At 42.4% G+C, this 24,261-nt stretch overlaps 1 protein-coding gene across 10 annotated transcripts in view; it reads right to left on the bottom strand.

The window, feature by feature from the left end:
* ncam1b (neural cell adhesion molecule 1b) overlaps positions 1-24,039 on the bottom strand; it is a 58,366-nt gene extending 34,327 nt beyond the window's left edge. For 8 of the 10 annotated variants that reach the window (XM_078098491.1, XM_040173353.2, XM_078098494.1 and 5 more), the window contains exon 1: positions 23,720-24,032. In XM_078098491.1, coding sequence (XP_077954617.1) covers positions 23,720-23,771 — 52 coding nt within the window. In that variant the 5' untranslated portion in view covers positions 23,772-24,032. Of the gene's footprint in view, positions 1-23,719 lie in introns of all 10 variants that reach the window. The other 2 variants (XM_078098493.1, XM_040173376.2) reach the window with 1 other exon arrangement.
* Positions 24,040-24,261: the final 222 nt, after the last annotated feature.

Raw genomic sequence — 24,261 nt, 5'->3', positions numbered from 1 at the left:
TAAAACAGCTTATTTGGTCCCAGCCTGCCGGGTGCAACAACCATATCTGTGCACGTACGTATTTTTACGGTGGGTAGAGGAAACTTCTAGAAAGAAATGCATATGCTAACCAACAAACTGACAAGTCTGGCTCCCCCTGCAGAGCAGTACTCCCCCCCAAAAAACAGCATTTCCTGTTGCTCTTGCCAGCAGCCTTCCAGCACTGCAATTATTGAGTTAACACTCAGCAGTTAGTAAGAAGGAGCGCTGTGCTGCCAATGCATTTTGGGAGAAAATACTTTTAAGATGCTTAAAAAAATGGAAATCACCTGTCTGTCAAACCCCCCAAAATACGGCGTGTGAAAAGTAAAAGCCTGCATATAATCAAGAAACGGATAAAAAACGACACACTTGTGTTGTTTGACACAGAGAGAAGTATGGCCCGGAACACTTCTGAGCTTAATGAGAACAAAGCTTCACTTGTTCCTTACAGACTCTCCCATAGGGGCCCTGTGGAGAGACTAAGAGGTGTGACTAAATGGCTTCCAAATGCATAAAAATGTATCTGCCAGTGACCACTGCTAGCTAAGTTAACACATTTAAATTGCGCGTGTTCCTTTTTTGACTTACGGTCGGAAATCCAAAAGTCAATAATTTTCACCTCATCATCAAAGACTAAGAAAACTGACAAATACAATATTCACTTTTGCGCAGCTGGAGCCAGTGCTTTAAGGATATTTAAAAGAATAACTGATTACCTAATGATTGTTTCTCCCTGGAGGAACTGATCAATTTATCACCTATCTTTTGATTACTAGTACATTCGCATCTAATGAGGTAATCATTTTTATAAAAATACAGGAACGATTCATAGGAAAAAGAGTTAGGCATGCCACACATGGCTGAATTAAGACCTAGAAAACCCTGTTCAGTGCACCAAAATATGAATTCACTAAATACTGCATGCTACATCACCAGACAAAGCCATTAAGTGGATGCGTAGTCGTTTCCACCTGTTGAGCATCAGGCAGAAACGGAAAATGGGTTCAGGCTATGAAAATCACCGCTGTTCGCTCTCTCTGCTCTCTTATTGACAGCATGAATTGCAGCTATTCGGTAGGTTTCTATCTTTAAATGAGCGACATTGTTTCCTTTTTGTCAGCAGCGTCTGATGTTCAAAGCGACGGATTATGAAAACCAGGCATCAAAAAACTCTCACATATTATGTCCATAAGAACTGCCAGGTAAGTCACACGATTATTAATTTATGGATAAGGGTTTTATTTTAATTGGAACAAGGAAAGAACTACTGTTGGTATTCATTTGGTGGAGCGGGAAACTCATTTGCCGAGGAAGAAAGGAGATGATGATTAATCAAGTCAAGTGAAGTCTGTTTGTGAAGCTTATTATGAAATGCAACGTCTGAAAAGTGCTTTATATCTGTAATGGTCCCTAATGAGCCAAAGCCAGCAGGCGAGGAACAAACCTTTAAAATGTGCCAGATGTATTATTACTGTTGAAACGTGGTCTAATTGTTGTATTTTAGTGTTTCTGGAACCACTTTACTTTGTGGTTTCAGCGTTTTTAAGGGGCATTATAAGGACTCTAACAAACTAAAATGGGAGAATGATATAAGTACCGTGAGCTCACTCCATGCAGATGTACTGCCATTCTGTCATATTCTTCAATTCCAAAGGAGGTGGAGTGGCGGTTAAAGAGGAGGGTGAGACGTGGGGCAGGTTTTTTTTATGGTTCTCCTGGAGTTTTTTTTCAGAAACAATAAAATAAATATGGAGAGGCTTCAGAATATCTCATAACTACAATGAATGCTTTCAACAGTATTGCAATGAATGCAATTACTTTGGATGGAATAACACTGTATGTATAATGAAGTCAGTTGCCGGTTTATTAGGTCCGCTTTGCTAAAATGAATGCGGTTTAATACAGCAACCCGTCTTTAACCATGTCAATGAAAGTAGAGAAGCCTGAATATGTTGGGGTTTTAAGTAGAAGTGAATGTCTAGTCATAGAATTTGTAGTACGTGTAATGATGTTTAGTGATAGAATTGTAGTTTGTGTGATGTTAGATTAGTTATTACATTAACATGTTAGATGAAGTGAATACAATGTGAGTCAAACACAGTTTATAGTCTTTTAAATCGTAGAAACACTCTACACATTAACATTCTGTTACAATGTGATGTTAAAACCTGGGGACGGATGCCAATTGCCGTTCTTTTATGGATTTCTCCCAATTTTATCCCCAAAGGTTTTTTTTTGGGAGTTTTTTCTCCTGTCAGGTAATAAATGAACAACTTAATGCGAGGCAGCCGACTGAGGCAAATGTCTTGAGAATTGAACCACATGAACTGTCTTAAATCTTATGAAGGGTGATGAATGGGGGATCATTAATGATGGGTTGTTGTAATTAAAGTGTACTAGTTATAAGATGAAGACTTAAACGATGTATGCTTTGTTAAATATACTTATTGGGGCATAAAGCCAACTGTATCTACATTGAGTGCATTGGAATGTGAGGGACAGATAGTACAGTGAGGTTTCAGGTTACAGCTGCAGCTTCACACCTCGACGTGGAAGGGACAATGGAGGAGGTGACCCTTTGGAGAAGAGGCCAATGACATTCAAATGCACCAAGGAAGACACACCTCAAGAGTTTTCAAAGGACCATGGCGGGGGAAAGGACTGGTAGAATCTTCCCTGCAGCCGTTCTGATAAGTCACTTTAGACTTGCTCAGAGGATTCTCTATTTCGCGAAATATTCCACTGTTCGCTTAGTATTTCACTTTGTAATTGTAATCCCTATTACGTTGTTTAGTCATTAAATACTTTTTGATTTTTGAATTTAAACGAATTGACTCATTCGTATCCTCGTTTCCGGCCGGGACGAGAACAAAGGAGTGAGGCCTCCCTCGAGAGCTTTCCGAAACCCTTAACAAATATCTCAAACCCGTCTCAGTATGATTCAACAGATCCACAAACTACAGCCTCTTAAATGTCCGTTCAGTTTAATCAGCACGTTTCAGATTCAACAAAGCTACTTTCCCACGGTGTTTCCTATATTATAAGCACCAAAGCAAAACCTGTCATATCCTGCAAGCAAGCGAACATTCCAAACGATGAACCCCCCCTTCATCCCCTTCTCCCTCTCCAGCTACATGTTTTTCTTGTTATTGAGTAGAAAATCACACCAGAAGAACAACGCAGCGCACACACACAATTCAGTTTTTTGTAAGTATTCTGTACCCCAAGCAATAATTGGTCTACTCAAATCACAGCCAACACCATGGCCGATTGAAAAACTTCAATCCACTCAAAGTTTCATTTTAAATTTCACATCTGCAAATTACACTCTGCTTTTTGTCCCTAAAAGAAATACCTTTTACATAAACTGAATGAGGGGGGAATAAAATCCGTCTCCTTCCCATCACAATAAACCTCTGTCGAGCGCCTATGATGCAATAAATGAAAACAGGAACGTGAAGATAGAACGCAAAGGAGAATGTCAGAGACAAGAACAAAAGACCAAGCCAAATTTTTCATCAGCCTCAGGACACTGAAAAAACATTCAAAGTTGAGGTATGGCTCGGCCTCTTAGTGATTTTGGATTCCATTTCGCATCAATAATTTAATTCTTAACACTGAAAAGGAAACACATACTGAGAAAAGGCGAGGAGGAATATTCGATTTAATAATCTCTGCCTTCGAGACATCGCCATTTCGTGCATGCACAACATGTTTGGAAGCCCAAACATCAGCTGCCAACAAACGGATGAATAATGCCAGTCTGTCTCAAAATCTGAGCAGCGAATTAAGTCTTAATCACAATGGCGCCATGTGTTCAACTTGACGGATGACATATGAGCAGAGCATGATGGTGTGCATAAACTTTAACGCAAAGCTGAGACAAACACAGAGAAAACTGCAGCAATAAATCTAGTTGTTGGTCCCATTTGGCTGCAATCAAACAGAGAAGCACGATGCGAATGTGAATGCAACACAAGGGCCGTGGCTCCGAGCAGTTTATTTGTGATGTCATGTTTACTGTAGCTGTGGGCAATGTCATATTTGGATGCAGGCTGATTATGACGATAGGTGGCAGCTTGCAGTGTCAATAATTCATGTCTCTCTAGGTCATCAACAAAACCCTTGTGTTCGTAGTCTTACAGCAAACTCATTAAATATACACCAACATTGAGTGGAGACACAAAATAATTAGTGGTGGTGTAAAATTAGTGAATTGATTGACCGTTTCCAAATGCAGGTCACGGAACATGGAGCAAAATAATTCCGAGCCATGTATGTGAAAGCAACATCTTTCCAATTTAAACCATTGCTATTCAAGGTTCATCGCCAAGATTTCTCCAGTGCAGCCGCGGGGCGTTGTTGTACTACCACTGCACACACATGTGGCTGCACGTGTGTGGCTGTGTTTGTGTGTTGCGGTGACGGTGGGAGGGGGTTAGATATCATGAATGAAAATGATGTGCATTAATTTCTTTCGGCTGCAGTGATTAGTGGCAGCAGTCAGAGAGCCTTAAAGAGCTTTGTGTAGCCGGAATTCAGGCTTATTAGCTTGCGTTTTATCTTATCTTAAAGTTCCCCGTGGGATGAACTGACTTTTGACAGTTGTGTTGGAAGTTACTGATAAGATATGAAGCGCAAAAATGCTATATACAGTAGATGAGAATTAATGCAGAGCATGGCCTCTTTCCTCTGGCCTCTGTCGTTATCGTTGGACAACACCTCGGGTGCTACAGCTTGTGCTACTGGTAGTAAGCCTCCACCCAAGCCGCTATACGCGCTCCACTTGCCGTGTGGGATTGGCTCATTCTCTCTATGGCAGTGTGAGACACACGTGCACACACACACAACAGTCAATCATAAACCGTAGTTTAAAGATGGTTATCTGTAATCTAAAGTAAACCAAAGACTCTGATTGCCCATTTAAATGAAAGGTACGCTCGCCACAAAGACCAAAAAAAGTCGTGTGACAATACTGGAATAAGTATTGTAATTGGTATAATTTTTCCCATTAGTGAATCAGTTTATCATGTGTCTGCGTAAAAGAAAAGTAATACCAACCCTTTAAGAAGCAAAAAAAGCAACAAAAAAAAATATTCACACACCTGGAATCTAATATTAAATTGTTCAATAGTTTTATAAACCAAAAAGATACAAAAGTATGTCAGAATGTCACATATAATTCATGAAAATATATTGGGTACGTACTGTGTAACCTAATCCAAAAAATGAATGCTATTCAGATATTTGGTACATACAACACACATTGATTTTCCATGAACAATAAAAGTATTTCTGTGCAAATGACAAAATATCAACCTTGATTAAGAACAAACACCAAACTGAGACCTCAGGCTGAAAGGGACATACTTACCCAAAGTGCTTATACTCAGGACTACTTTTAAAGTACAAGTGAGTGTTTGCTTGCTGCTCATGCCTCTCAACCACAGTTATACTCACTTCTTCCTGTTGCCATGGAAACGTGTTTACCAGCTGCAACCTTCCAATATTTCCTCTCTCTCTCTCTCCCTCTGTCTCCCCCTCTTGCTCCCCCCTCCTTCTACCCCTCCCTCTCTCCCGGCTGTCTGATTGGACGTAGCAGTGTAGGGACTATTTACATTGAAGAGGTTGTTAAAACACAGCACACAACCTAAATTGATCACCAGGATTTCCTCCAGTGGTTATTCCGATGGTGATAAAATGCTCCAGTGTCGGCACCAGTTAACCACATCTTGTATCTAAATAAAAAGCCAAGATTTCACCCCTGTGTGTGATGTCATTCGATGAAACCACAATATTTAGAAGAGGGAATTTAAACAATTCATTTGTGGCTCATATATTTACTGTAGTCCCAGGCTGAAGCAGCCAGGCTTAAGACACTTTGGCTATTTCATTTGTGCATCACTTTTTAAATCACACAAGACTGCACAACAAATGGCTGGCAGCTTACAGTAAATCTATGTGGATTACTTTTGAAGGGAAATGAGTGTGTGTCCCCCCACAAGAGAACCCCAAGTGCAAAGACATGGCCTGCTTCTTAATAATATTTTTTTATTACCATTAAAAACTAAAATCTTATGCCAAAATGTTCTTTCTACGGCATCCGCGGAACTTAGAAAGGAGGCTTATGGTTGTAGTTCATATGGACTTAAACTAGTTTTTATAAAAAAGTATAATTTATCAATTGCATTCAATTCTGCAATATCAGGCTTTCCTTTGTGACATGTAGAGTTACATACGAGGCAGCAGAAGCAGAGCTGCCATAGTAGAGATGATTCAGACTCTTTTGAAAGGTATTTAGCTGTGATATTAATGTATACAACTTCATGGTGTTATATTTCATATTTCATGGCAAATCGCTTTTATCCCCTTGTCCTGAGCCAGAAGGATTATTTTGTTGAGTACCACTGTACCTTGATGTGCGTCACAATAAGGAACTTCCTCAAAAACAAACAAATATACTTTAAAACATGATGTATGAATTCCACTATAACCCATATAAAAAAGCTCCATAACAAATGGAATATGCAATCTGGTTGAATTTGCTTGAATTTGAAAAGACTTTATTGGTGTTAATAGGACAGGACCTGCTTATTGACCTGATTACGGGAGATTCTTCACATCCTAAGCATTTAATTGTGATGGGTGTGTCTGATGTGCATCATTTGAGTCTGTTGCCAAACAAAATTGGATTCCTGAGTTCATATTACGGAAGATATTTTCCAGTCCACGCAGTTGCACCTGCATGCACCGGTCTCAAAACCTACCGACAAGAATCAATCATTGATACAAAACAGACCTATAATCTATACACGGGAAACAGAGAAGCAATAACATCTAGTAGGTAGCATCATGACTCAAACTGAGACCAAAATAGAAGTTAAAATGAGCTCTCGAATGGACGCAAGCCCCTCTGAGCTAAAGACCACTCCTTCCCTTTGCTGCAGATTAGCTGCGAATCCTCCTCCTCCGCTCAACAGAATTTGCCTTCATTTGGGCAATTTAGTGCTAGTGCCCCTCATCATCGGCCTCAGCTGTGCGCCACACAAAAAAAGCCCAGGGCGGCACAAACCTGAGCGTCTACGGCCACCATGGTTTGCTGTGTGCTCTTGTAATGAGTCAGTATTTAGAAGGCTGGAAACAAGGACAGTAGAAAATGCACACATCATACTTGCAGGGACTCTTCAAATATAGGGGTGGAAAAGCTTCCGGAAAAAAATCCCAGCAGAGAGAATTATTTTGCCAGGAGAAATCATTGAGAAAGTGACGTGAACACAAAACAACCACAATGCAGCATAAACATGTTTTGTAACCTCAATGTTTAACATATTACCATGAGAAGAAGCAGCAGGGGGATTTGGTCCAGCTCAGGGCTCCAGCAGAGCTATACAACTTGTACAAGGACTGAGGGAGAGAACGGTGTCACTTCATCTAAAATAGACATGCATAATCAGTGATATGGAAAGATTCTTGAAGGCTGAATACTGTGCGCAGTGGAACAACTTCTTCTTCTTCTTCTTTTTTCCCCCCAGTTTGAATCCCGACTACATACATGAATAGGGAGTCTTTGTGGCATGAACAATGACGGATGTGGTAACATCTCTGCGAACGTAAAACCACGTAAAATTAACAGTCATTCCCAGGTGGCTTCCCTGCTTGTGCTAGTCACGACAACAATCCCCCCGAAAAATCCAAGAAAGCGCCGCGCCTTCTCGCTACTTGTGCGGGAGCTTTTAAAAAGGTTTCGCCAAGTAAAATGCATTCATTCTGAACTAACTTGGCAGAATTTATATGCATCTCTAATAATTCCTGTAAACACAAAGGCGGCCAAAAGGGGAGGGCCGGGAGAGTGAGGGAGAGCAGGAGCAGGGGGGAGCCACAAAGAGCACTCAGCCACAAGCTGCCTGGGACTACACACAGAGCCCCGAAGCCTGGCACACACACACAGCTCTCTCTGTGTGTCCATTCAGAAGGCGGACAAGCTGGGACGAGCCGGATAAGCCTGCCCGTGACTCCAGCAGGAAGAGGATCAATAAGAGGGAATGCACCATTTCAGATTCAGCCGGACCAACCCAGGGGCGGAGGCGGAGCGGCACTTGAGTACTCATTATGCAGTGTGGGATGACACTGTGTGTGTGGGTGTGCAGCCATTAGTGATTACGGCGGACAACATAGTAATTGGATTAAAGCACTAATGGCAATCAAAAGCTGGCATGAGTGTGTCTCCGTCAAGGTTACAGAACTGAGACGGATGAACGTGGAGAAACACGTTGAGAAACCAGAAGTCCGAATCCGGTCATCGGATGGTTGACCATCCGTTGAACAATGTTTGCCGTGGCCACCTCCTCTCCCTCGCTTGTCCGCCGGCATGAGGAATTGGCTGCAGCTGAGCATTTGGACGTCACCCACCAACAGTCAATCACATACCGATGTTCCGCCCATCTAACAATCTCATATTAACACCTGCCAAGTTACGTCAACAATAACCACATACAAACAGAGTTAGAGACCGAGACACCAGGAAAGACTAACGTTAGACTGTGGGAACAAGTCTGAAATCTAAGTCTGAAAAGCATGTGCCCTTTAGTGAATTCCTCACAACATTTCTGATTTAATAAAGTACAGATAACAGCATGAAGTAGATGTGTTACAGCTCAGAGAGCCATCGCGCAGGCCAAGAGGTCATGAAACAACAGCAACAACGTTAACAGCGGTCTAGAAATTAGAGAGTTGCTTCACGTAATGAATAAAACTTCCCAAACATTCCCACATTCACAAATATTTTTTAATACCATGAAGCTCGTTAATATGAAAATGTCCTCAATAGTTATAATAAAATATGTCAGTATATAAATGACTATATACTGTGTATGCTGTACGGCTGTGTTAGCACTGTAAACAAGCCTTGTATTGACCCTAAGATTTTATTAAACTGTAGTGCAACACCAAAAAAACACAAAAGTAAAAACTAAACGGCACACAGTCTGCAGAGGTCCACCACTGTTACCCTGACAGACAGTGGTTTGAAAACGTCCTAGCTAAATGTGGGGAGATTGTTGGCACTTCAAACACAGCCGTCAAATGATGGACAGTTGAGAGCAGACTGCATGAGGTCAGAAGTAAGAGTCACTGGTTCAACATGTTCCACCCGGTGAAATTCCGGCCCCAAGGTGATCCAGTGTGTGTAGTTTTGTGTTTAAAACAACATTAACAATTAAACAACAATGTCTAAAATGCACGCTAAAGTGATTGTTCCTTACTTGTAAGATTTAGACTTTAGAAGAAAAACAAACTTTTAAATGCGATTAATCACAATTAATGAATTTTAGATTGTGCGATTAATTAGTTGTTTTTTTTAATCTATTAACAGCCCTAATTTATCTCTCTACACATATTTATATTTATATATAGAAATAAATTTGAGCCCTGCGATTGGCTGGCGACCAGTCCAGGGTGAATCCTGTCTATTGCCTGAAGTTGGCTGGGATAGACTCCAGCCCCCCCGCGACCCTGTGTGCAGGATAAACGGTTTGCAGATGGATGGATATAAATAAATTTGATATTTCATTTTGATAGCATTAGAATTCACCTTTGCCCAATACTTACTTCCAAAGATTAGAGGTTAAATGTGTCAAAATTCCAGTAAATGCAATGCCTGTTAACCTTAGCCATTGGCTACATTACAGGCACTATGCCAGTGAGAGCCCATGCAGAGCGTTTACTCAGAGCAGCATGCACAGGAATTAATTATAATAAAATAAGCATCCGATTAGGTAAGTGGTTAAGTAAATTCCCCACTCCTAAATAATCTGTATGCACAGGATCTCGTGCTATTTAACTAACAAGACAACTGCCATGGAAGGCTAATTAATCTTTCTTCTGGTAAACCGGCCCCTTGCTGACCACACAAGTATAAAATCCTTTGATCTTGACACAAGAGTCACATAAATGCTCTGCCAAGAAACTTTGATTCATACTATTTGAAATTAGTCACACTGTGTCGTCTGAATGTGACCCATTCTAACTATTTAGAAGGGCTGGGTAACCTCAAAGCAGGGCCTGGGGGGACGTACTGCAGCTCTGAGGCCATCACTTTGATCACTGATATAATATATCTAATGTGCATGTCTTAAGGGGCTGAACACCAGAGCACGTAAAGGAAATCCAGACGAACACAGGGGGGAAACTTCTAATAAAATCTGATTTATGTAGTATTTTTTTAAGTTGTCAAAGACTGTAGAAAAAAAAAGAAACGCAAGAAGAGAAAAAAATGAAAGATATTAAGAACGCAATGGTGCTGACTTTAAAGTTAAAACATGGAAAGTACCCTGTCAGCCAAGGTGTGGCACTTTGTGCTTGTGACTTGCAAGTTTGGCATCAGAAAAGGGCACGTAAAACGAAGGGGGGAGCCAAGTGGTTGTTGGCTTCCGATACTGTTAACTGTGAGTGAACAGCACTGACCTCATCCAGGTAAAGATTTGAGAATAAGTAGATGATTGCATGAATAGCTTGAAATTAAACCAATAACTCTGAAATGCCTCATAAATGGTAAGATTCAAAATCCTATATTTGGCCATGCAGCATTTATCACTTGAGCAGCATATTGCTTTAAAGATTTGTGCTCAGAGGGTCATGCTCCAAAATCTCTTATATCTTCTTTATGAATAAAGAATGACGTTTTTTCTTTTAATGGCGAGGAAATTATTCTCCTGCCCTTCTGACAAGGGCACGCTCAGTACTCTGCTGGCATTTACGTTTTATTCAAGGCCCCCTCGCATTAGTCCGTGCCACATCTAATTGTGCTAAGCCATAACAGCGAGCCATTCGCCTTTTCAGATCGACACTTATTGCGTACCAGACACCTTGAGATGGTATTGTTGTGTACAGTATACCACACTGTGCCGACACAGTGCAATAACACAGCAAGGTACAAAGCCTTTCCCAACAGGCACTGCCAAAAAGCCAACTAAACAGCCGAAATAGGTGCGAGTCCCTCAATGGGCTAGCATTCAAAGAAACAGGGGGATACAAATGAATTGAGATACGGAGACAATCTTGATTGGGGAGAGAGAAACAACAGTTCGCCTCAAAGAGGTGGTGCTAAGGCGAGTTGGATGAAGGCCGTTTGCTGACACCCGCCCAAGTAGCTCAAACCAAGCAAACTAGCAGAGAATAACAAGCTAGGCTAGAAATGCAATCCCATCAGTCCCTTCATTTTGTGCATCAGCATTAACTTTTGTCGTTGCATTTGAGGGGGATTGGGCAAGAGGGCGGTTGAGGGCAGTAATGATCAGTGAATCATAAGAACTATGCTGTTTAATGTTTTTTCTCAGTTAGCCAAGTCTGTCACACGAATGTGACTCATTTCGCACTTTTGGTGGAAAACAAATTCATGGCTCTGACTACACAAGCAATGACTCATGAACAACCTGTTGCTGCACCTGCTTAGCAAATCTGTTCCTGTTTACCGTTAGCATGTCGTGTCAGGGGATCGGATGCATATTCAATGTATCCTCATGAGATCGTTTACCATCGAGATGAAATAGACCCGATCGTACCACATACAGACAAAAACACTTTGTTTTGGTTGCATTGTAAGCATCGATGCGGAATGGGAATCCTGCATTCCTCTCATGATCCAGATATAAAACTCAGTACAAATGAGAAATGACAGCCCAAGGTTGTTTTTTCGCCTTCCCTGAGACCGACTGGCTAGGCGTGGTCTGTCTTCACAAGGGCTCCTCTGAGGGACGACAGATGGCACCAACGCACCTTATGACACAACAAAGGCTTACACGCACACGCACACACACACACACTCACACCTTGTTGGCCAATCAGAGAGTGGACCGTAAAAATAGACACTGGGACAAGGATAACCTCAAGAGAGTTGACTACTCTTTTCCCCAGGGCTAGAATCTCTGGAGAAGGAAGACTATTGCCATTAATCTCGGCACTTAAAAACATGGTTGTGATTAATTCGAGTGAGGTAATGACAGACTTTATGCCTGCTTGTTCTACATGCAATAGGACTCAATAAGTGGTAGTCTTAGCTAAGTGACTTGAACTAATTGCATTAGCAGTGGACATGGATGGATTTGAGGGTTGTATCTATCTTAAATGGTTTTCAGGTGTCATAGAGAAAATGAGGTTATAATGGAGGTATATACTGCGGATAAGCATATCAAATTGCACAAGATGGTTGAAGATGCCATTATTTGTGATTGGTGGTTATTGTTGGACCTCATTGGTTTGACCTTCATATGATAACAACCAGTTAAGACAGCTAATTAGCCTGCTACAGATTTGCCTCCCTTGAAATCCAGTCTGAGGCAGAGTCGATGCAGCACATACTGCACAGGATGTTCTGCTACTGCTGGAATAAATTTATCAGGAGAAGATAGACTTGGGAGATTCAGTATTGCAAATTTATATACATCAAAGAAAGTCCACGTGGGTATTTATAAAAAATAGAAGTTTGAGTTATAATGTATTTATACTGGGAGAACGAATTCATTAGGTGAATTAAGTAGAAGTTGTCATCTACCTACCTGTATCATCTGTGGCCAAAGTCTGACACGGACATTGACAAAGAATTGATACCAAAAACATTTGGAGAGTAGTGGACAGAACATAACAGAAACTCTAAATAGTTCTAAAGATGTATTACCGCAGAATGAACGTGTTACTACTCAATTCTGGTTTGCCATCTAGATTTTATTGTGACAGTTCCAAGGCACTCGGATTAATTATTTCTCTGAGGGACACAGGAAGTTCTACCAGAAACCTAGAGCCAAAATGTCACAGGGAAATTGGAAAATATTCTGCATGAAAAACCTTCACATGATAGACTGCTTTTATACCATCTATTAACAAAATTGCATAAATGCTGTTTTACTACCCATGTTCAATCAAACCATCATATGCCACCACATGCAAGTCAAATCTCAGAGATTCAGTGAAAATAAACGATTCCTCTGGTGTCACATCCCACTCTGACTGTGGCTTAATCTCTGCAGGTATTGGGTTACTGGTGAAAACAGAGGCACACAATCACACTCACAGCTAACAGATTCACCTTAGCCCAGTTGTTCAGTGCAAGTAAACACAGCCGATATTTCAACATGATGCTCTTCCTAATGTTTACGGTTACAAACTCTCCTTTGGTCCTTTGTCTTCATGTTAGACAACATTTCACAGACCGGTGTTGGAGGTGTGGCGGATAAACACAACAAAATAACTGTCCGACGGGGGGAGGGATGGGAGGGGGAGGGTCGGGAGTGTTGTCGCGCACTCTCTGTCCACTGGTGGGCAGAACTGCCCTGTGCAGTGAGAAGTGGGCAATGGTTAATGTTAATGCTTACTGACGCCTGGGAAATAAGTCGAGAGGAACGAGCGCACGTCATTAGGAGAGAATCCAGTAAATTTTCAAAATAAAACATTTTATGGCCCGGTGGTGGGGGACCTCTGGTACACAGCATCAGGGCTGTAGTGGAGGGTAAACGCACGTAAACGCCGTTTACGCACCTCTAGAATTTTGGGAATAGCGTTTACGCACCTATAAATAGCGTTTACGCACCTCTAAGTGGCGTTTACGCACCTCAAAGTTCCCTGCGCCTTGTATTCTTCCGTTAGAATAATCCAAAATAAACTTGGTGTAATTTTAAAACAGCTAAGACTACGTTTCCTATTGTTGAACATATAAACGCCGTAGTCTGAATCATTTTCATCTGCGCTATATTACGGTCTGTGAGCATCCAATCAGTGCCTTGCGGCTGCAGCAGCGACACCAATCAGGATCCAGGAGGTATGTAAACACATACACGTTGTGGATCAGCCCAGTGGTCCCCAACCTTTTTTACCTCACGGACCGGTTTCATGTCAGACAATATTATGCGGACCGGTCGAGAAGGTCCTATAAGGTGGCTAGTAGTCGCGCGCTCTGTGTTCGCTGGTCGTGCACGGTAAAAGGACAAGAAAAACGCCTGGTGACGAGTAGATTAGAAAACAAGTCAGTTCTCTTAACTCTCAACTCTTAAATTCAACATATTTTTTCAGGCAGTGATAGGACAGGCAATGATGCAGAGAGCACAGGGAGAGGAGAAAAACCAGGTCGAATAGAGAGAGGAGAAGCACAGAGGAGCCATGAACCCCAGAACACGTGTTCTGGGGTTCATGGCTCCTCTGTGCAAGGCAGGACCTGACGTGGAGGACAAGGAGGCCCTCTGGGCACTACTGTAAAAAGGAGACTCCGTATGTAGATAGTTCTTAATCTGCAATTGTCTTGTTGTGTTGACATTTTTAATATACTACAAACTACTAACACATTTATTCATTGTCATTGATTGTATATGACTTTTACTGATAACATAATGCAACATAGCCAGGACAGCCTTACAAGAGTCGCGACGCTTTGTGTTGCGTTGCATCGCGTCAAGGTCTGTACGATCACAAAATTCTGAGTTTACCCACCTCTAATTTTACCACTACAGCACTGCACAGCATGGCCACATTGTGGCCCAACAGTGAATACATATCTACAACCTCAGGCAAAACAGAATTCCCCGATCCATTATACCACCACGTAGGTGGATGTCTATTTGTCGGCACGCCCCGTGATGTCACAAACCAGGGACCCTGTGTGGACACATTTTCCAATACGGTGCAGTAAGACCGACAAATGACACGAATGCCGCAGCTGATGTCAAACATCCTTAATGCTGCGGCGTGGTGGCTTACATCAAGTGGTGAAACTGCGTCCCGACCCTGTTCAGTCAAAATGTGTTTCTGCTGTGCGTTACTGCAGCCAGTCAGGCGGAGGAAAGCAGCCACGTGCTGTCAGACGGCAGAGAACAGCCCTCTAAAGGCATATCCCGTCTCCCCACTAATGGCTGTTGGGAAGGAATCTACAGTAGCAGCAGATACACAAATCCTCTGTATGCCAATAAGATCACAGCCATGAGCCCTGTTTGTTAACAACATACATGCAGCACAGTTGTTGTTTCTCTCTCTCTTTACTAATAGGTCCCTCAAAATAGAGATTTACAAAATGTATTTTGCCAACAAAATCTCCACCATGGTTCAAACATGTCTCCAGCTTGAAAACGACTAGATACCCCAAATACTCTTTAGGGAGTTCAGTGTGAGCAGCATCAAAGGCAGCTTTTGGCCGGGTACATTGTAAAACACTAGCTTACTGCATTGCAGTGTTTCCCACAGGATCTGGTGAGAGTGTGGTGGGTGTTACAGTCAACCGGCCCATGCCAGGAAAAACATATTTTGTGTTGATATGAACTGTAGTGAGACAAATGAGAGTGTGGCGGGCCGCACGTTGCCGGTAAGTAAAAAACCTGCGCTGTGTGCCTTTGGACCACAAACGCGAACCATAAACGTGAATCTACTTTCACCGTTACTGCAAAATGATCAGTAAATGTCTTTAGGCCAGTAACGAAACATGGATGGGGAACGTTTTTAGATCATTCAAAATGTTGCCAAAGGTTGTGCGACGTTTTGAAACAGTTCAAGGGTGCGTGGGTATCCCGTCGCTCTAGGGTGGCCTGGATACTGCGAGCAGCGCTGTAACATAATTTGATTTGGTTCAGAGGGCCTGTCATCGGCCTTTGCGCTCGGTGACATCCATGGAAAAGATGCACAACGGGGCTCATCGTGACACATCCGGCTTCTGCTGGCTAAGAGAGCAAGGCGGCTTTTAGGTCGTGGAAGACTCATACTGGGAGGAGATCCTCCAGGGAGGGGCGTGAGAGACATGGTGAATAAACCAACACAGACAAGACGGCAAACAGAAAGAAATGACTTCAAAAAGATTCCACAAAAAATTGTGTGTTTCTTAAAATACAACCGTTATGTATTCACATCGGGGGCTATAGTCTACAACCTTGCAGGGCTCCTTCCTCCCCGTGGACCTCCTCACTCACTATTGCACACTATTTTAATAAAATCTCAGTCGCCAATATAGAGATGCAGCATGCTGGCTTTAAATTTAAAAAGCAAAGAACCAGCTTATAATTTGTTAAAAGGAGCCATATACGAGATCCTAAGCATTCATGTGGCAGCAAACTGCAATGTGCTATGTAATGCTATAGTTGTGTAATGTCTATATGAGTAGAGAATGAAAATGTGTGTGTGTGTGTGCTTTAATCCGAGTTTCTCATTGCTTTGTCCTGCTGTCCGTGCTCTTAGAGCACGTTAGTGCACGTAAGCGTGTCCCACTGGTTAGCTAGCAGTGTTTCACATCTCAACATTAAGCACTACATAATTACACAGGACTAAATATTGCGATAAAAACTGCTAAAATTCTGAATATGTTTTAAAAGGGGCATAATTTCATGTGATAAGAATCTACATTTTCCAAATGACACCATGAAACGGCATGCAGGGTCACGATACAGCTGCTAGCCAGCCAGGTAGCACAACAGTCTGTAACAGCTGGCAGAGGGCTTCGGCACTGCTGCACAAGAACAGGGAGGACAGATGGTAGATGGAGGCCGGAGATGCAAAAAGAGAACTGGTGCCCAAGAGGAGAGCTGTGTTTGTTTTTTTTGGTAAAAAATAAAATAAAAACTTGCGTTGGAATACAAGTGTGATTATAGTCGTGGGATTTCAAGCCGTCAGCTGGTTGCGTCAGTGAAACAGATAAAAAGGGTCAGAAATGGTTTGGTGATAGGCTAATAAAAAAAAATAAAAAAAGGAAAGGTTCCGTGTTTACCAGCACAGCCGAGCGTTCAATGTCAGTACTGTAAAACTTTCAGTTTCAATAACTGAATGAAGCCTGCCATATTTGGGACAAGAATCACAACCTTAAATTGCTTGCACAAAACTCTTGATCAGCACTAGGGTTAGGGTTAGCAAAATTGCTCAAAAATGATGTAATATTCACTTTAAAAAAACTTATGGTAATATGTTCTTAAATATGTTTAAACTTTAAATAAATTACCTATACAAGTAGTATAAATTTGTCCTGTTATTGACGTGCCTAATGCGCAACTAGATATTCAAATATATGTCTTTTTTTAAAGCGAATATGCAAACATGCTTTTTGAGCAATTTTGACAGCCCTAACCCTGACAGCGAATGAATTACCTGCAGCACTCCCCCGGACCTTCTATAGCACAGGAGACACTGCGGTAAGCCTTATCAGACGACGGAAGAGCAAATCCTCATGACCCCACTAATCTGTCACCGGGTTAACAGCTGGTCAACTGTTCCACACAAAAGGTGAATATAAGGTTCAACGATAGGCTGGTATTTCTTTTAATATAGTTTCAAGAGTGCAACCACACAGTAATCAGAAGACACACCGGTAATGGGGCCAAACAATACAAACAGCCTCAGTATTTGAGAAAAATCTAATCAAGCAGCCGGACTCCAGCACTGACCACTTAACTACGGTACTCCAGTGACCTCTGAATAAGAGACAGACTCTTAATCCCCTACAATCTTCCAGCTATGCCTCCGGTCTCTTTGGGTTCAGGAATTCTGTGCTACGTTCAGCTCACAGTGATATTGCCTGTTAATGTTAGCAATGCAATGGCCGTAGTGAAAAATTACCTTCTGCTTGTTGAAGGGTCCTTCTTTCCTTCTTTGTCTGTCTGTGAAAAGAGATGGAGTCTCCAAGTGTGTAGCACCTTTCTGGCAAAGCTACTGTTGGGGTAAAAGTGTGCAGTGGCGTCATGTTTATTAAGTTAAGGAGGTAAGTGAAGGGTTACCTCTACCTCAATTTGAAGGGAAAAAGACATGTAATAATATGAACGTCCCAAAGCCATCTCTTACAAGACCAGGAATGCGGCAATGTTTCTCCACACACAGAGCTGGAGAGTGCAGCATTGAGAGAAGTATGTCAAATGTTGGTATGAGAGCGTGTCCTTAACATTACTCATTTATTAGTTATTTGGGTCAGTAACCCACGGACTGTACAGGATTTACCAATAGAAAAAGTCAAAGGGGGTGCAGGCTGCACTGTGCCAAATGGGTCGAGCTGTTCCAATGTTCAAATTTAAACTAAGCAGTTCAAATTTAAAGAAACAGTTAATAATGATTCAAGCACTCGCGTCTACAGGAGCTACACAGTTCCACCACAAAATTAGAATTGGGAGCTATGTTGCCATGTGGCCCAGGTTTCTTTCTATCCTTGGACATATCGGTTACATAATTTTAGATTACTATGCACGGATGCTTAAATGAGGTTAATTCCCTTCCCAATGCTTTCATTTTCTGAATTTCCCTTTTCCTTCTAGTCCTCTAAAATCCTAACACTGACATGTACTCATAAAATATGATCATCTTTAGAATAATGAGCCACCAAACTGATCCCGGTGGACGTAAGTTATTATTAATTTATAAGAAGGTGATTATTACACACCATCTTTTTTATATTAAGTAAGGGACCATTTATGTGAATAAGGAGATTTTGGATAAGAGTTGACACATTGAAGGCAAAGTGTGAGGGTTACCTGTGCATGATTTCATAGAAAGTGCTCACAATACACTTGTGTGATCTAATTAGATAAGAAGAGCTTTTTTTATAGTAATATTAATGCATGAAGCAAACGTTTCTCTAAATTGCCAGGCGATGACTGAGCTGGTAGGGGAGTATGACATCGGAGGGCTGGGTGACACACTATGGTGACTGTATGAGAAGAAAGCTCTGTGCATGGCGATGCCTCCTTTAGTGTTTCAATAATGAATGCACCATGATGTGCACGGATGCATGAGAGCGCACACAGGCTGCTTCCTCTCACACCCATTAAAAGAAGTTGCGAACTAAATCCTAGCCAACAGCAAGTAACTTTAATGTGGTAAGATGAGACGTGCACTCGTTTGCTTAAAATTGGTCACACTGTGAAGCTCACTTTCGGGAGTTGGCATGGTAAGCATTTGTTTCGGAAGCCATTTTTCTCTTCCGTGGACAACCTGGGCAACGATACAACACTGTGATGACTGCTTTTCCCTGCTTTTCCCTGCTTTTCCCACACCCAAAAAAGACAGGGGGAGACCGACGGGGCCTTGAGCTCTTACAAGCCAAAGGAAACTGGGGAATCATTCTTCATTTGCAGGTGCATGACCATAGAGAGAAAAAGGTTAAAACAATTCGCCAAGTGCACCCGTCATTTACACAGATGAAGGTGACGGTTCAACTGAGAATTGGAAAGGAAAATGGCATCGCTGTCATCGAAAAATACCTGCAAAAAAACAGCAAAAAAAACATTCCCCCTGCCAAAGGATTTTTTGGCCCACAGAATAAATGCTTCAAAGTGGAGAGAGGCCGTATAATGCCTCAAGGTTTTCCCAAACTAGGGTTACAGGTCCACAGGGATCCAGTGTTCGCAGCGGCAGCCTCTTTTTGATTCGATGGATGACGAGGACACGCTGCTCTAATTTCCTGATTGCTCTAAGATCTTAACACGTTTTCAGTTTTGACAGACGCAGACCCGCCGTGGTCTGACGTTAGTGGGATTCCAATCTTGAGCTAACAAGCGATGTGAAGCAGGTGTTTAAGTACTCACGTACATAGTAACAGGATACAAAAACAAGCTAGTTTGCCGGGCGACATGCTGTGTTTAACCTCTTCTGCAAAATGATCCCTAATGTATAATATAATATCTCAGGCCTCAACGAAGTAATCACCAAAAAAAGAGGAAAAAAAAACACTAAGCCTCATGGGTGAGCTAACCCTGGGGAGAGGATGTTTACGCTGCTCCCACAATGCATCACAGGGTCACATGCATGTGTAATGTCATCTTTTTATACAGTCCTAAGGCCAAGCAGCTCCCATCAACTGCCTCAGACCTGGATCTGTCCGATCCTCTCCCTATCACTAAAAGAGTTAAGCGGCCCTGGCTGGAACAAAACCACCGTCTCTGTCTCTCTCTCTTCCTTCCCCCTGCGAACGCTGAATGAAAAAAAAACGGAGCATGTACTATGATGTGCAAGAGATATGGGAGCTTTAACGCTGCAGCGTAGTCGGGTTGAAAGGGAACCGCTATTTCACTCACTCCCCGGTTAAGATAGCCGAGTGCACATGTGGATTTGTTCAAATGACTTGACCAAATAGGCCTAGATAAAACAGTTTGTGGCTCACAGTTGTTTCTCAGATATCGTTGGGTTGGGTTTTGGTTGGATATCCCAAATGTACCTTTCTTCAAACATCTGTCGGACTTTAATATGATGTTGCAGGGGGTGGCTTGACGCTCCTATTGGAAGGCACGCTAAGCAACGGCAGATGACAGTTCCACCTCTCCTGCTGCTTTGCTTCATAAAAAGGTTGGTTTCAATCAAATGCTTGATGAGGTGTTGCATTATTGGCGTAGTGAAGCGCAGAGCCACAACCCCATGTAGTGTTGAAAGGCCAAACTCACTTGACAGAAAACTAAACTGATAATAATGTTGAGGATAAGTTAATCGTTTGAGTCACTGATTAACAGATGATGCCAAACATTTGCTTGGTCCCAGCTTCTCAAATGTGAGCATTCTCTTGACTTCTCGACTATACAGTATTTGGGAAGGACTGCTGGCGGTGCACGGTCTGCACACACTGCTCAGAAGCAATCATTCTATCAAGTTGGAGCCGTTGGACTTTCAGCCATTGCTTTTGGCAAAGTTAATTTCCTTCCGGATGAAGTGAAGTGAGACGCGAAGAAGTCAGGAGGTTTTATAAGTCGGCCCTGCAGTCAGCCATGATTCCATCCTGCTTTGTAGATGAAGCGGCGTACGTCATCGTTCCCGCGTGGTCCGACTGATGATGTAACACGTGCTAAGTGAAACAATCCTGCAGTAAACCAGCGTGCCAACTTGTGCCGTTGAAGCAAGAGTCATGTGGTGAGATGAAGATTGCCTTTCATTCATCATATCCCACAGGTGGAGGACATTGGAAACTCTTCTCTTCGCTGGCCTGGTTTTCGCTTCGCTTCATTTTTATTTGGATTCTGGTGTCTATATTTCATTTTGTGTCAGAAATGCAGTCTCGAAATTCCTCCACATTGCAGTTATCAGTTCGAAGAGGATCAATTAATAACTATGTCAAAAGGCTCAACGGGCCCATTGAGCATGCAGCCAGCAGAAGGGAAAGGGAAAGAGAAAGATGTTAAGCCCTTCCAAATCTCAGTTCAGCCATGAGCACAGCAACTCGGCCAGATCATCTATGAAGTCAGTTTGCAATTTGTCTTTGTTCTGCATAAAACACCAAAACTGTCGTTTATACTATTTCTAACATTTGTGCAGCGCAAAACTCTACAATAGAAGACATATTAATGAAAGGAGTAGATAAAAAACATTGTTATTTCAGTTTCAGTGGTGGCCTAGTTATGTGAAAAAGAGATCTGTCTATTGAAAGGTCGGAATCATCTCATCTCTGTCATCTCCATATTCAACACTAATGGTTTCATCTTCGACCTTATATTGTACATAATTATATATTTAGGGAATATGTCTCAGGTTATTCCAGCTGAACCCTATTTTGCCTGTCCCAATAACATTGTGCAATTCAAGTCTGCCAGGCATGTACATGCACCACAAGTAGGCTTCAGCAGAAAAGGCTAATATAGTGACAAGAAACTGTCACTACAGTTTTCAATTTGTCATTTACAAATAGTGCCACAATTAGGAGCGGGAAAGTGGATGACATCATTCCAGTTCTCCGGTCTTTACACTGGCTTACTGTCAAACAAAGAATCAACTTCAAAATACTACTGTTGGTTTCAAAAGAAAGCATGGTTTAGGGCAATTTTCTGATCCGCTGATGCCTTATAAACCGCCACGACCCCTTAGGTCGTCTGGGACTGGTCTACTTTCTTTTCCCAGAGTAAGAAACAAACAGCTTTTCTGCTCCACATATACTCAGTCCCAGAAAGCTGCAGATCTGCTGATCCCTCAGCTCTGTTAAATACAGAATAAAGAGGTTTCTGTTAGCTGCTGCCTTTAATTGACCATTTCTGCATTTGTAAATGTTGGTGCTTTTAAACTACTCTGCAAATTTTATTCTATTTTTAGTTTTTAATATTGTCTTCTTTTAAATCGTTTTAATGATTGTTTTTCATGTTCCAATCGATGTTCTTAGCTGTTCTCAAATCTCCTCGCTTTGTGTTTGGACGTTTTTAATGGTTTTATGTGAAGCGCTTTGAATTGCCTTGTTGTCCAAATACAATTCCCTTGCCTTGCCTTTGAGTCAGTCGAATAACTTGAGTGCACATTTATTAGCTTCAGATGGTTGAAGATTACATGTAAAGCAAAAATCTAAAAAGATATTTTCCCTTAAACAGGAAAGGAGAATTTTAGTTGAGTTTATTATTTAATATATTGTCCGTGTCATTGTCAGAGTTTAAGGGCAATTGGCCGTAAATAATGTGTCCAATTCATTAGAATGTTCTTTAATTAAATTTGGAGGAGACTGAATCCCATCATAAAGGTCTGATAAAAAAAAATGGACATTTCAACATTAAATGTTCCAATGAGCCAAAGTGAAATTGCATTACCATTACAATGTAGTGAAGGCTCGACTTCCCGCGTGTCCCTCCCTCGCCCGAGGACACCTCTACACGTACTGGATTGTACATACAGGATTAAAAAGGCTGTCCTCTGAAAACCCTGAGCCTGAGTCCAGCAGAGAGTACTACACCCACCATAATCGCCTCTCATGTCAAATGACTGATTTTAATCAAAAAAACGGGCTTGCAACGGCTATTAAAAAACGCAATTTGACACAAAACTCCTACAAATACAATTACATAAGGGCACATTTCACCAACTTAGAGGCTCTCATTTCAAAGCCTTTATCGTGGCATCAGATTACATAACAGATGATTCAGAGTAGAAGTTGTGCTTGTTATGCATCAGTGGGCACGAGAGACCAAACACACACACACACACGCACACACACGACAGAGCCTTCGGTGGACGTGCAGGACGCGCATCCAGTCACGACCCCCCACCCCCGTCGGTGCCTTAACACCGGGTCATGTTCCAGGATGCACCTCCAAAAACATGCCATGTGTTTCGTTTTGTGCAATGCACCTTTAACAGAGAAGAACGTGACTTTCCCCGGGAAGGCGCTTTGGAGCCTGTGGTGCGGGGGGGGTTGTAGGAGGGCGGGGGGGGGGGGGGGGGGGGGGGTGCGCCTGCGCGTCCACAAATCCAAAAAGGAGCCCCGCATCACTGCCCATCAACAACAAACACGTCCCATGCAGGGAGACGCCAACGCGCTCATTAAAACAGGCACAACATAATATGCTTTTTGAAAATCCCCAAAAACATGACGTGACGTTACGGTAAATGCTCACATTAATTCCCGCGCAATGTACAGGCGTTTTCCCTTTCTGGACATCATGTTTTATTTAATGCAGAATAGCGCTAAATCAGCAGGGTGGACGCTGGTCACGCAAAGAGTTAAATGGGTTATTATGCATTATGTGTCCGTGTGTCCGGAGAAAATGTCAGCACGATGTCTTTACTTTACTTTTTTTTGTTTTTTTGTTCACTCATCCCCGCTGCTCGTTGGGAAGCTAATTAGCAAGAGTCGCAGTCGCCTTACCGTTGCACCTGCTGAACGGAGGGGCCGCGGGCGGAGGGACACCGGGAGGCGCGTGGATGCCCGCCGGCCGTTACGGACCGATATTTTTTTTAAAGGCGGCGATATTCCAAAAACGAAACCTTAACATTTCCATGTCGATTGTGAGGTTTCTCTTACCTGTACAGCCCACGAGAAGCAAGGCTAGAAAAACATCCCTTGACTGGACCATCGCAACTCCCGAACAAGAGCGTTAAACGGCGCCGCTGAGGTGGGTTTTCTTTATCTCCGCTCGGTCCCCGCAGTGTTGCCCTCGGGTTTCCTGCCCTGTCTCAGCAACTGTTCATCTTAATCTATATTTCTAAAGCCGGTAGGGGACGACTGTCAGAAGCTGCCTTCGTTGATGACAAGCGGCGGCCGAAGATTAGTAGTGATGATGAGCGCCAGCGCGCTGTTCAAAGTCTGACTGACAAGCGGAGCCTCCTCACCGCACGTGGATTACTGCGCGGAGGACCGAGGACCTCCTGTTAAATAGTGCGCGGGATGCAGGGAACGGGGAGCGCCTGCGGTAATCGTTTTAACGAAAACAAATATATAAGGAATATTTCATAACAGATATGTTTTCAGTGATTAATAGAAACGTTTTTCTGAGAGAACACCAAATGGTTAATGTCTTTAATGTCCACATTTTATACAGAGTTAATAAATCAGAGTTAATAAAA

The sequence above is a fragment of the Gasterosteus aculeatus genome, chromosome 1, assembly GCF_964276395.1.
Source record: "Gasterosteus aculeatus chromosome 1, fGasAcu3.hap1.1, whole genome shotgun sequence".
In the NCBI taxonomy this organism is placed as follows: Eukaryota; Metazoa; Chordata; class Actinopteri; order Perciformes; family Gasterosteidae; genus Gasterosteus; species Gasterosteus aculeatus.
Note: the sequence above shows the minus strand (reverse complement) of the source record. Positions and strands in the feature narration are given on the sequence as shown.